Source organism: Anser anser (genome assembly GCF_964211835.1).
Source record: "Anser anser genome assembly, chromosome: 11".
Classification (NCBI taxonomy): domain Eukaryota; kingdom Metazoa; phylum Chordata; class Aves; order Anseriformes; family Anatidae; genus Anser; species Anser anser.
In genome coordinates this window covers 17,704,151-17,717,749 of record NC_139732.1, presented here as the reverse complement: position 1 = coordinate 17,717,749, position 13,599 = coordinate 17,704,151, and the positions used below count along the sequence as shown (strand labels likewise).

The 13,599-nt window shown below is 35.4% G+C and overlaps 1 protein-coding gene across 1 annotated transcript in view; it reads right to left on the bottom strand.

Moving 5' to 3' along the window:
* Window positions 1–13,599, bottom strand: part of VAT1L (vesicle amine transport 1 like) — a 53,993-nt gene that overhangs the window by 17,178 nt on the left and 23,216 nt on the right. Inside the window, exons 6-7 of the mRNA XM_083851571.1 lie at window positions 13,210–13,265; window positions 11,384–11,578 (exon numbers count right to left, since the gene is read on the bottom strand). Of these exons, the coding sequence (XP_083707697.1) occupies window positions 11,384–11,578; window positions 13,210–13,265 (251 nt within the window). The remainder of the gene's footprint in view (window positions 1–11,383; window positions 11,579–13,209; window positions 13,266–13,599) is intronic.

The window sequence follows — 13,599 nt, the reverse complement described above, 5'->3', positions numbered from 1 at the left end:
GTACCAACATGACTGATATAAAAATTGATTTAGCTTACAAGTTTAATGCCCATGTGTGAATGCTCATTCAGCTTTGCATTACATTGACTGAAATCAAAATGCTATGTAATTCATAGCAAGGAAGCCAAAGCAGAAATGTTCATGTGATGCCACTGGTTCAGCTAAGACAGTTTCTAATCTAATTTAATTAAACTCGCATGTGTAGATGCACCATAATAATAATAATAATAAACTGTATAAAAATAATAAAAATGTATAAATAAAAATGTAATAATAATGATAATAATAATAAAAACTGTAGCTGTATACTAGCTACAGTTCAGGAAAATAGGCAAGAACTTCAAAAACACACATTTTGCTAGCTGTAGGATAGCACAGCCTTACCTGTAGGAACTCTTACAGTTATCCTGGATGCTACTCAAATTGAAAAAAAAAAAAAAATTTTTTTTTTTTTTTTTACTTCCACTAAAGAACTGAAAAGTTATGCCCATTCTCCTCAGGAAAGTTTAAGATCTTTAAGATATTTACCCAGGTTGTAACCATAACATATAATAGAGTAAAATTCAGATTCTTCTAAAGATTGGTGGGTTTTTGGCGATGGTAGGGAATTCACTTTTTTATACTAAACTGTACTTTATTATACTAAACCAAATGGTCATAAACAAATATTTGGAGTTGCCTGTGATAACCTGAGGCCTAATTTCTTACACATATGGTCTACATTTTCAAATGCATGCACTTTAATGCCAAATTCAGAAACTGAACATTGATACTCAAACCAGCATATTCAGTAAAATCAGAACAGCTGAAAGTCAGTTGCTCAACTGACGATCTTATATTATGCTGCTTCATTTTAGTACGATTTTCTTTAAGTCAGTGAGCATAACATATGGATTTGCCCTACAAAATATCTTTATGTTCAATCACTCACAGCAAGCTATTTATATGGAAACCTTTTAGTATCAACTCAACATCTGCTTTGCTGCCTTGGTGTTAATTTATATCATTATCTGTCGTGAGCAATAATATCATTATGAAACTGCAATACCAAATAAAACTCTCAATTATAACATTAGCATTGGATTATATTATTCTAAGAGATGTCTTTAAGCCCAAGAGTAATGTTGCTTTTAAAACTTGTCCTTGTTTAAAATGACTGAAAAGAATTTATGAGTCATTTTCATTAGGTGAGAACGTTCATCTTGATTAATGATTGTTGTTCGCTAACATAAAGTTATTTAAAAATTTGGTTTTGCTGACGGAAATAATTTTTCTTTAGCTACTATTACACAGATACACTAATAAACAGATCCTAGAAGAAAAACTAGAATGTTCCCTTTAGAAAGATATTTCTAAAACCAAAAATACCTAATTCATTTTTATTACTCACATTTTGTATGTCTACTGACAGTTAAACATCCTCTAATACAGCTAAAAGCTTATGTTTACCTTATCTCTTTATAGGCCAAGCATCCAAATAATAATAATAATAATAAAGAACAAAATCAGAAAAATGTGAGCTAAAATATACTGAAATGCAGAAAGCATATTATCTACTGATGTTTCTCACCATAGTAATTTTGCAGTCTCACAAATCGTTTCATTCTCTTCTGCTCTATTTATCTTTTTGGTCACTATCAGCCATGGAAAATGGCCACAGGGACCACTGATGGCAACAAAGCATCTTTCAGACAAAGTGGACTAGTACATTTAAATATAAGGAGGTATTTTTATTCTTATCTCCCACTCCCTATTGAGTCTTTTTTATCTATCCTTGGATAGCTTTCTAGGCATTCTTTAATCAATGAAGTATTACACTTGTAGATTATAGGAAAATAAAAAACAAACAAAAAACTTAGTCTGATCTACTGCAAATCAGAGGCCCAAACCTCATAAGAAATCACCAGGGATTCTCTTCCTAGTCTGAAAATGGGAAGGTTTCAAAGGCAAGGGGAGACTGAATTATTTGTATTTTATGTTGTGCCACTCAATGATGACATCTCTCAGCTCTCTCAACGTTACCAACTAGACTTCAGTATTTCTAACTCATTTTTTGTTGTTTTGTTTTTAAAAAAATCCTTATCACCTGGGAAAATAGACTTTTCAAAAATTTGAACAGAGACCAAAAAGTTTCTAAGAGAATGAAAACAATCACTAACAAACCTTCACACAAACATCAGATTGCTCCTTCACGATACTCTGGGAGAAAAGCTGAATTTCTCACAGCAGCAGTCCATGCCAGTTCAACTTCAACAACTGAGAGCTTGCTTTCTGAACTAATTAACAAAGAAGTGTGAGTGGCATTTTCTGACACATAGAAAAATCCTAGGTTCCATTCATAGGCTTTGAGGCTTAAACTAAGCACACTAACAGTTTACAACACAAGAATGATATAGCATCTCAATGTGCCTTTGAAAACTTAGTGTCTAATATTTTTCCCTTTGGTACCTGCTTTTTACTTAGTTTTTCATCCATAGCATCCAACAGTCAGTTCTCTGAGTGACAGAAAACACTCACTGAGTTGGTATTACCAACTCTACAGAGCAGGAGATAAAGGAAACTTTCTATGAGATTCCATTTAAAATTATTTCTACTGGTGGATGTAATGTATTGGCATACATTTAATCATCCTTTTTGTAAGAGAAGGCAGGCAGATGTTTCATTGCCATTATTCAGTAGAAATAAAAGGGAATGGATTGCAGCACATGTTTAGATCGGGGTATAAAACATGCAGCTTTTGTTCTCTAATACTTCATAAATTAAAAATTCCAGAAATTGTTTTCAAATAGGAAAAAGCCTCCATGAAACCGTTTTCTTGACTCTTGAGAATAGCTTAAATTCTATGACACAGACAGTAAAAGTGAATTGTACAGCAAACATGCTTGAGTCAAATACTCAAGATAAATACAGAAGAAATAATACTCTTATCTCTCATAGTTCTGTCCTTGATGTCTAAATATATCCACTTTGCTTTGGTAAAACTCTCCCCCAGCTAGGACTCTCATTACTTCCTTGCAAGGGTACAGTATGTCAGTTTAATACACAGGGACTGTGTGCCAATTTATTACTTTAAAGCCAGCTAATGGATTTCAGTAAGCAGACTACTCTTGTAAAATATTGCTTCTTCACAATAATTAATCAGCCGCTTGCTCCATTTAACAGGTTTGTTCTTATTTTCTCAAATAAGTGACAAACTAGTTTAACCCGTATACAATCTCCTGTTTCTAATTTAATTAACTGGAAGCATGTGACTAGTTTATCTTTAATAGTGCACATTTTCTTCAGGGGAATCTATCAGTGCTTCCTATGTTATTTTCCTCTGAGTGCTTTTTTTTCCTCCCTCACATTATCCATCAGGAACTGAGTCTACATGTTGTTTTCCTTCGGCCTGCAGTTACAGCAAGCTATTATCTCTGTGGCACACAAGGGCAAATAGAAATGACAATCTGTCCTGACCCAAAAACACGTATCATGACTCACCACTGTACTTTCAATTTCCAGTGTCTCATGGCTTCTAGAAAAGTATTTTCGGCCTCTGTATCTCCATAACTAATTAATTCTTAGCACAGCACTTATCAGGTAGATTAGAAACGTGCTGTATCTGCGGGCTGTGTTTATGTTAATTGAAAGTGTTTTAGTCTCACACTAGTCTGATTCGGTGTTCAAATATTGCTGTTACAAAGGTTAGAACCTATGTTCATCAGAAATATTGCCAAAATGCTTTTCCATGTCTGGTACTTCATTCCGAAACATTAAGATCTGGTTTCCCTGCAACTAAAGAGCTGACTGAGATTTGGTAGAATTCTGGGATTGCAGCCCCAACAAATGCTTTGAATCACAAAGGCTCTCAGTGATGCTAAGACACAGCCCAGGGGCTTGGTTGTTAAGGGACATAACTGGAAATTAAAGAATTCAAGCTGATCTTTCCACTAACGTGCTATATGACATCAGAGAAATGAAGATATGCATCATGTATCTTTTGTTATCCATCTATTTAAAGAATAGTCTAGTATGAATATTCTCTGCATGCATAAAGCAACATTCTGAAGACTCTAGAAGGCAAAATTGCTTGTTTATACACACAGGTATTCAACTGGCAGGCTAGACAAAGCAAACAATTTCAGAAGCTCTAAAGAAAAAAAAAAAGAAAAGAAAGCAATGAACTAAAATAAATTACTTGTTTAATTAGATTCCATTCATGTAGCTTGAATTTCATGCAGTTTATGAATAATATATAGCAATTGAAAATAATTGACTTCTGCTTACATATTTAACTGACTCGACAAGTGAAGTATGAGTTTCCTAAAACAGCTCATTTACCCAACCTGATTTTGTGCTAATCACAGCTAATGTCATGTATCTGAGGCGTTATTATGGACCCATATCTAAGTCTTGTCTTGCTTCTTTCTATCTCACTCTTCTAATAAAATCATAGTCATGTTACATTGCTATCAACAGCATATAAAGCCAAAGAGAATACTGGGTTACGTTGTCACTTAGTGATAAAAGCTAGGAAGGGCAGAATAAATTATGAAGTAATACAAGTCCTATTAAACAGCACTAAGTGGGGAAGAAATCTAAATGAAATGTTATAGGCATTTGGTAAGAACTTAATAATTCACATAAGAGCAGCAAGAATTCCATGATCAGGTATGCACAATGTTTTAGAGGGAGAAAAAAAAAAAAACAACACAGTACCTTACTGATCCCCAGTACTTTCACGGTATATATTTTCCTCCAAGGTATATTTTACTCCTCTATGCATATTGCACTGATATTACTTGGAGCTTTAATTAATATTTACTTAAGATAAGCATCTTGGGAACAAATTATTTGCAGAGTCTTTATTAAAAATCACCTTATTCATGGCTCCATTTTCATTCATTTAGAACTTGTGCTCATTACACTTAAATGCTACTGAAGTAAACTTTAAGTGGAATAGCTTTCCCTTACCCTAACTTTGAAAATTTGGTCGTTAACTGTGCATAATTTAATCATCAACACAGAAGCAAGCTGCCCTTAGTAATTCACGTTTTTCTTCTCAGTGTGCCTTTCTCTCATTTATATTTTGAAACCTACTGCAACAGTACAACATAGCTTCTTGCAAGATCTGATATGTGCATGAAGCCTGTATTAAACTTGTTGTGTTGGATTTGTTTGTACACAGAGAAGCAAGGGTGATGTACAGATAAATCACCTACCTTTACTTTGATCTATGGATGTTTACTTTATACAGTCAAAGGGAACAGAATCTCACGCATAGGAAGAACAACGATCTATGGCAGTATCACAGGACACTATACATGCATAGCTGATACCTGCACACCAGGAAAGCAGTTCATGAAAAACTGCAGTTGAAGTACTGTCAAAGAAATATTTGTGGTATCAGAACAAGCAGACTTTGTGCGTTCTAATGCAAGAGAAGCAATTACAGAAAAGGAGACATTGATATGTTCGTAGGAGTTTTCACATAATTAGTTTTCCTCTTTCTCTGATATAATACTGCAAAATAAGTTGTTTTATGCTTATGGAAGAATGATCCTTTTGTTTATTTCGTGGTGTGTTAATGCTTTGGTTATTAATGAACTTTCATTTTTATCATATTACTCTAGATTACTTTGCATACCTTGAAGAAAAAACGCAGGATGTAAATGCTATATTTGTAAATGCTTTTGGCAGAACAGAAGGCATAGTTTCTTCAGGTGAAGAATTTGTTTTCATCTAGCATATAAAAGGGAAGAAAAAAAAAAGCGTGCACAAGCCACTATTATACTGTAACTACAAAAAAAGAAAAGCACAAGATGCCGTTTAGTATCTATAACAAGGTGCCAGCCTGATCTGGTATTATCAGATTATCCTCTTAATATGTTAAAAGTAACTAATGGGTCAGTTTTCTCTCTGTCTTACTACACTGACGCATGAAAGGCATGACTAGCTTTTGATTAAATTACAGACTCTGGTTTTGAGGGGAAGGTGAAGGGTATCACTCTTTCTGCTAGCACGAACAGATTTGTTTTTTGTCCTAGAATACTGTTGATAACTAAAAGCATGCATTGTAATTTATGCCAGAGGATGCATTCAGTAGAAAAAGAGATTTACAATACCTGAATCCTTTGAAGCCAGAGGGCAGTGCTAAAAACAGACATACTGTGGTAGCTCTGCGCCACACCCCCCCCCAAACATAGTATGAATTCTGCATGAAAGTGTTCTTTTGTCCTCTTTCTCACCTCACAACTTGGTAAAACTGTGATATTAGATGTAAGGTTTCTACTGTTTTCCTTTGCATGCTAGTAACATTGAAAGCTAATGCAGAGAATGGAAAGTATGTGAAAACAGAAACATATGAGGAAAATTATTCTTTTAAAGGAAAATATGGTATCAGCAGGTATTCTGTAATGATACTACAATGTGATCAGTTGCACTGCATTCCCTTCAGGTTTAGATTCTTAAACACAGCTTGATTTTGTCTTAGTAATTTACTACAGTGAAAAGTTCTGGCTTCAAGACAAAGGAATCTCACTTATATATAAAAGTATATATATTTACAGATAGCTAGACCTTATAATGATTCAGGATTAAACAAAAAGTGAGGCTGAGGGTGCAGTGATCCTTACAAACTAAATTAATGTGCCCCCTTCCACTCAAAAACATTCTGTGCAGTGACCATGAGGCACAGGAATTAGAGTCTGTGGAGGCTGATCCATAAATGCATGCAGTGCCTTGATTCCACTGATTTCAATCACAGCTGAGTGCCAAAGTATATTCCTAGACCTGAACTACGGTTGTTGCATTACTATTTTCTATGTAAGGAGTTACTGAAGACATTAGTACATCACCACTACAAACCAATGACACGGAGTAACATTCAGTGCCTTCTGCCAGGTAGCAGCCTGATCTAGTAATATAATAGTAGTATTATCCTCTTACCTTTTTTTAAAAAAAGACTAAGTAATCACCCCATTCTATAGGTTTCAGGCTTATCATCATTCTTACTGACCCTAAAGCCATACAAGTCTTTGATGCCTTTATTACTATATAAACAGCACACTCCTTTAAATCATTTCAGACAGAAGAATGCAGTGAATCCTTTGGTACACAAAACCAAACTGTAACAAAGATGTTTTTCCATAATCTCACTGTTCACCCATATGTACCAAAATAGCCCAGATCTGAAGACTTTCTGACACACTGAGTCATTTTTCAAGCAGGTAGCTCAGTGTGAGGAAAAGGGACCTATGGATAGTAGGAAAACACGGTGCATATTTTGCACTGTCACTTTCATGACTGGCAGTTCATGTGCAAGAATTCTTGGCAGTTTTGTTTTACATGTTATCAGTGCTACTTTTAACTGCTCTAAGTCACCTCGACGATGTGCTTATACCTTCTATCTCTACAACCTGTTCTACCTTGAGTATGTATTTTCTTTTACAACTACAAAAAAAAAAAAGAGAAAACAGAATTTTAATAGAAAAGTGCAGCATGTACGTAGTTATTCAATACAACAGATTTTTTATAAGAACCTTCAGTTTCCATTCTGCTTAATAATCTGGAATAATCTAATGCGTAGGGCTGAAGACTCACAGACCCTCAGGAGAATGCTAATTCATAAATACACGCTACGAATTGATCAGAACAAAGAGGAGTGACTAACTGCAAATTAAAGGTTAGATATGTAGTTACTGATAAAGAAACAACTGCAAATCTCAACAAGTATGCACTGAATACTAACGCTGTTTTAAACTCTGCTATTCCTACTGAAATGCAATCTTACCAGACAATCAACGTTTTACTACACAACAGTATTTTAAGTATGCACCATCTATAAATTATCAAGTCTTTTTAAACACTTGACCTTATAAAGAAATAGCTGCAAAACAGCGAGACTTCTCCATGGCAGCTGCTTTATTGTATGACTTTGTTCATCTCATAATGAGTAATTCCTGTTAGACTTCCATTTGGAAATCTCTGTGGATTTTGTCACTGTTTTTCTTAGTTAGATCTTTCTTGCATTAAAATCATAAAATGGCCCTACTGGCCTACTTAACATACTTTTCTTTATAGGCTTTATGGATATAAGTTTGAGATAAAAAATTAACCTTTCTATGCCAACACCAACTGATAGTACACCAGTGCAAATAGTTTTACTCCACAGGAGTAGTCAGTACTCTAGAACCTGATCTCCCCTGTGTCAGCAATAATCTGAAGCACAGAAGAAAATGAAGTCACCTCCAATTCCATCCAGAATGATTTCTGTCCCACACTCCCTTCAGTCAATTGCTAAATTTATTTAAGCAGACTATACTGAAAAGGCAGGGTAATCCTCATCCTAAAACAAAGACCAGTGAAACTAGGAGCCCTTTGATTGACCTCCATAGCTTTTGGATAGCGCCCTAAAACAGAAACACTGGATGGGATCATATCCTAATTAGAATGATCTCACTGAACAACGAAGATTTGTCTGTGTCAATGGCAGCAGTATCAAGCTAAGTCTACATAACAATTCTCAAACACAAACTTGAATATTAATTGGCAATCACCTAGTCATCACTTTATGTGCTCTACAACTTGACAGAGAAATGGGCATCTAGCAACTTTCTCTATACCCCATATTACTGCCACTTGAAACACATTAAAATGCAATACCTCATTCCAATTACAATATTCTATAATCAGCACAATCTTACAAACTTAAATTGTGTAATCCTGCAGAAAGTATGTAAAAACAGATGCTGTTCAAGAAATTATACCAGGCCTTTACAGCAATTAAATGTTTTTTTACCATTCATGGGGACCTATTACAATGGCTGCAAACCTTCCTCTGACCGTTTTCATAAGGCCTAGAACATAAAGCTCTGAATTTTGGGCTTATCGTACAGCAAGTTGTCCTGTGGCAACCAGCCTTAAGCAGCAAAGAGGAACACCACTCCAGATATAACATCCTCTTCTAAAGACTGCAAAGATGCTCTTCAGCACTGATACACAGATGACCATTGCAACTGATACAGGACTGAAAAGATAAATGTTTGTATTGTAATATAGTTTTGAACAAAAAGCAGGTGCCTTCCATGCTGGCTTTAGAGAATCTGCATTCATTTATGAATTTCCAGAAAGAAGAAATACATGAGAACAAACACAGATGCAGAATGAATAAAGAAGGTAAAGAGGCATGATAGAGATATGTCTTTCATATATAGATCAAAACTTTTAAGTATGTGATGACATAAATAGGTGATGAATATTATTAAACATTTGGAAAGGTGTCCCATGGTTAAGTCTCCTCTGAGATTTTTCCTTTTAATATTTTTTTATGTCACTTACAGGATTCAAGCTTAACTCTGGGAGACAGTTTCTAGTCAGAGGACAAATGACTCTCCTGTGATCCTTTGAAGAGAGTGACATTCTGCCACAGAAAACTATTCAAATCATTCCTTTTCAAATGCCATGCAGGGAGTACACATTTCTGCCGCTCTCTAGTCAAGCACAATTATTCTCAATGCTTGTGAGGGTCAGGAAATTTCCTCAGGAAACAGCAGTGGTAAAAATTGGTCATATTGATTTACTGTCTAATGAATAAGCCTGAGAACGGTCAAATAAAAGTGGACAGTTCAAGAAAATCAGGCTTACTCAACAGGAAATGAAAAGCAACTAAATATCAAACTGAAGGGTAGGACAATATACAGCTATGGAGTTAAATAATAAATAAATAAACAAACGATCTTTCAAAACAGAACAAAAATATATACCAACCTTTCCTAAGTCTAGTTCCATTTAGTCCTCAGCTACGATAGCAAATTTGTCTATGCATCATATTATCTTTATCTTGATAGTCCAACCTAAGTTATTTCCATACCCACAAAAATATATCCCCAAAACAATAATGCCCAGAATGAATAATAATTCAGTAATACTTTGCAATCAATTGAGGACACCTCTGGCACTGTTACATCCCTGAAGACACTAGCCAGTAATTTCCTTTGTAAATTGCCAGACAGCTCATGAAAAATGAGCGGGCGTGATAAATGAGTTACAGTTTTGTAGACTGCACTCTTTAACAGATGTATTTACACATTTCTCAATCTAATGGTAGGAATGGTGCATGTTACTGCCAAATGTTAGATGAAATGTTATCAAACAGAAGTCTCCCAGAAAATTCCCATCATGTTGACAACTAAGATTGGCCTGCCATGTATAACTTTTCACGTTTGAGCCCAAAATATCTTGATCACGGACACCATTACTATTTTAATGATCCTTTTCTTACTAATACCTGAAAAGTACCAGAACAAAAAAATAGTAGAATGCCTCTCTTCAGCCTTGTGCCATTTACCTTTTTAAAACACTCTGTAAGATTATTCAGTTCTGTGATTCTGTGAAAACATATCAAAAACCTGCATTTGATCACAGTTCTATTTTACACTGCTCTTCAAAGTGCTCTCCCTTTGACAGGGACAGAGCAATTTTGTCCTGCCTGAGCTCTGAGCCAGCTGCTCTTTATCACAACATCTGATTTCCCTTAAGTAGTTAGACTTGCATTTGGTGATAATTACCAAACAGCTGAATGCCACTCCCATGCCATGGGCTGGTAAGGCCAAGGTGTTATTTACTTGCCATTAGCGACAGTGCAGCCTTAGACAGACATTTTAGAGAGATTCCTTGGGGAAGACACAGATAAAGGCTTCCTGGTCAAAGTGTCATTCCTTTCCATTTTGCTGGAGAGGAACAAACAGAGTCCACATAGTGCTAGACCACCTGCATCTCCTGTACCACAAGAGGTGCCATGTTGGAGTACACTAGGGGCAGATGTAGTGATAGGATGGAGTTACTTACAGCTCCTTCACCAGCATGACCTGACGCAGTGCACACCTTCCTGCCATAAAACCTGGCCGAGGCACCTAGAAGCCCCAGAGCACCCTGCAATGCATCCTGCTCCAAGAACTGTCGCAGGCTGTGGAGTCCCACCACGCAGCCCAGGTATCTTACCTGCATCCATCACAGTGGTGGTTCTTTAGTGTCACTTGAATAAGCAACAAGTTGGCCTCCAAACCCTGACCACAGACCATTCAGAACTATAATACATTAATACAGTATTTTGTTAAATCTGATGATTACTGTTTCCTCATGGATGCATGCTAATACAAGCTGATGTGTTCAGACACAGCCACTAGTTAGTCACAAGTTCCATGCACTTAGGAAACAGGAACAATTTTCTAAGATTGAAAAAAACACATTTTAATTAGTATTTTCAAGAATGTAGCACAGAATATTTGAAACTCCAGAAATATTTACTGAAGAAATGTGTGAATAACTTTTTAGAACTAATTTTACATCTAAAAATGTGTATATTCAAAAAAATCAACACGGGGAAAGAAATTTTTGCTCCTACCTCTTCCAAAGCCCATAATGAATCAACCACAGGCTTGATCTTCTTATTGTTATATAGATTTAGGAGTTTGTCCATTACACCCTTGATCAGGCCACCTCGATTCTGTTTGAAAAGTAGATTCAACAGAGAAAATCCAGCAATGACTTTGTTCTCCTCGTACAGCTTGATAGGATTTACCTTCTCAACCTGCCACCACTGGAAAGGAATAAACAGCAGCAGGTTTAGAAAAACACTCTTCAAGAACTGTACTAAAAAGTTGACAAAGAAAACTGTCTATGCAGATATGATACATGACTCATCTGTCAGTTCTCCAGTAAAAGCCAAGAGAAGCGGTAAGGATTTATTTAACAGGCAAAAAAGCAGGCAGCTGCTGACTGACATGCAGAAATAAAACACATTTTTGTTGTCAGGTTTTAGGACTTGGTGCTAGATATAAAGGATCTGGAACTCCCTTCTTAGATCTCCTGTCCTTCTTTGTTATTTCAAGAGAGCCACGCTAGTTTCCCTAACCTTTGCAAGCAGCTGTTGACTATTCTCAAAAGAAAGACATGCACTGCTAGCTTCCATTTGCTTTTCATCCATTATCACATTTGCCATTTTTAAGCATAATAGATCAGAAAATTATTTTATCTCATTTAAGCCCAAGAGCCTGAGATTCTGTTTTCTAGCAAGTTTTATTTGAATGCATCAACTTTAATTAACATTGATATAATTTTGATGAGTTAGTTTTGTGGTACTAATTATATAAATATAGAAACTACTTATACTCTATACAAAATTTTATGCATATGAAATTCATTTTATTGACATTTATTTACTCAATAAATACGAGTACTACCTGAAAATTTCAGTTGAAATTTATTTCCTTGGGCCAAGCTACCCTACAAATTATACACATCTGGATACGTTTATATAAATAGTAAAAAAGGCTGAGTAGTTAAGATTATCTTGATTTCATTCTCAAAGGTGTGACAATAACAAAGATTGTGCCACTATAACTATTAAGAAAATGCAGGAAGCAAAAAAACATACACGCTTTTGCTAGAGTCTTTGATTTATCTTGTTTTCAATTACATAGAGACTTTTGAAGTTAATTTCTCCTGGGAAGGGGTTGTTGCTGGAAGCTGTAAATGAGCTCTTGGCATAAAGATTATATGATAGATATTCAGCAAAGACGTCTCCCTCTGTTTTTCTAATCTGAAGGAATTTCTTTCATACCTGGTTAAGTTATTTCTCTCTAGCAGTTTATTTGATATATTTGTCACCTTTACAGTTTCTAGAATTTCTGAGCAGATTTTTTTTTCAATACATTGAAAAAAAATTCTTTGAAATTTGTGTTTGTTGACATCGTCAACTAGAAAACAAATGTAACATCATAATCTCTTTGATGTTACTTGAACATGGAGACCTGAAAAATGCATTTCTGTATAGAACTAACTTTTGAAAAGCTGGAAATGACTGGCAAGCCCAGTCTTAAGAGAACTATCTCCTTTAATTCACTGCAGTGTTTTCAGAAATGAGGAACATGCAGGGTACGCTTGTCCATATCCATGGATATGATATTCTGCCGTAAGTGAATAAACAATGCAGTCTAGCTAAACTTAGCTGTGATAGGAGATACATGTCTGATAGCTAACAATTTAAATACGTACTGCACACAGCTCCAATTCCTGTCTAGCTGTCATATCAGAATAAAACATGTCACACCACATTGCAGTCATAAAACTTTTTAGCAATATCAGAAATAACAACTTAATGGAGATGAAGTTCAGGAAAGACTGAAGTCAGAGGAAAGTAGAGCAGAATCACAGCACTAGAACACTTACTGATTTTGCAAAACTGAAGAAGCTTTTTGTCTCCCCAGTAACCATGTTAGATGAACCTGTAAAAGATGAGTACATAGACACACGAGTTAATACATGCTGACAAGCAGACCATTTATTATAGGTAGAATTGTTTCTATTCCAAGAAACTGTTTCCATTTGCAAGAAAAAAAATTCTCCCCAGGTTGAAAAGGGATTAGTAGATGTCCTTTTACTTTGGGAATAAATAACAAAGAGGCCAAGGGACAGAACCCTAGAAGTTAATAGATATTCTGGGATGACAAAAACATAAACTATTAAATCTTTCAAAAGCAAGAACAGTTTCAGTGCTACTAGGCATTCTGACACCAAATCTCTTCTATAGCTCCCCATTTATTTCCAGTAAAATGCCAT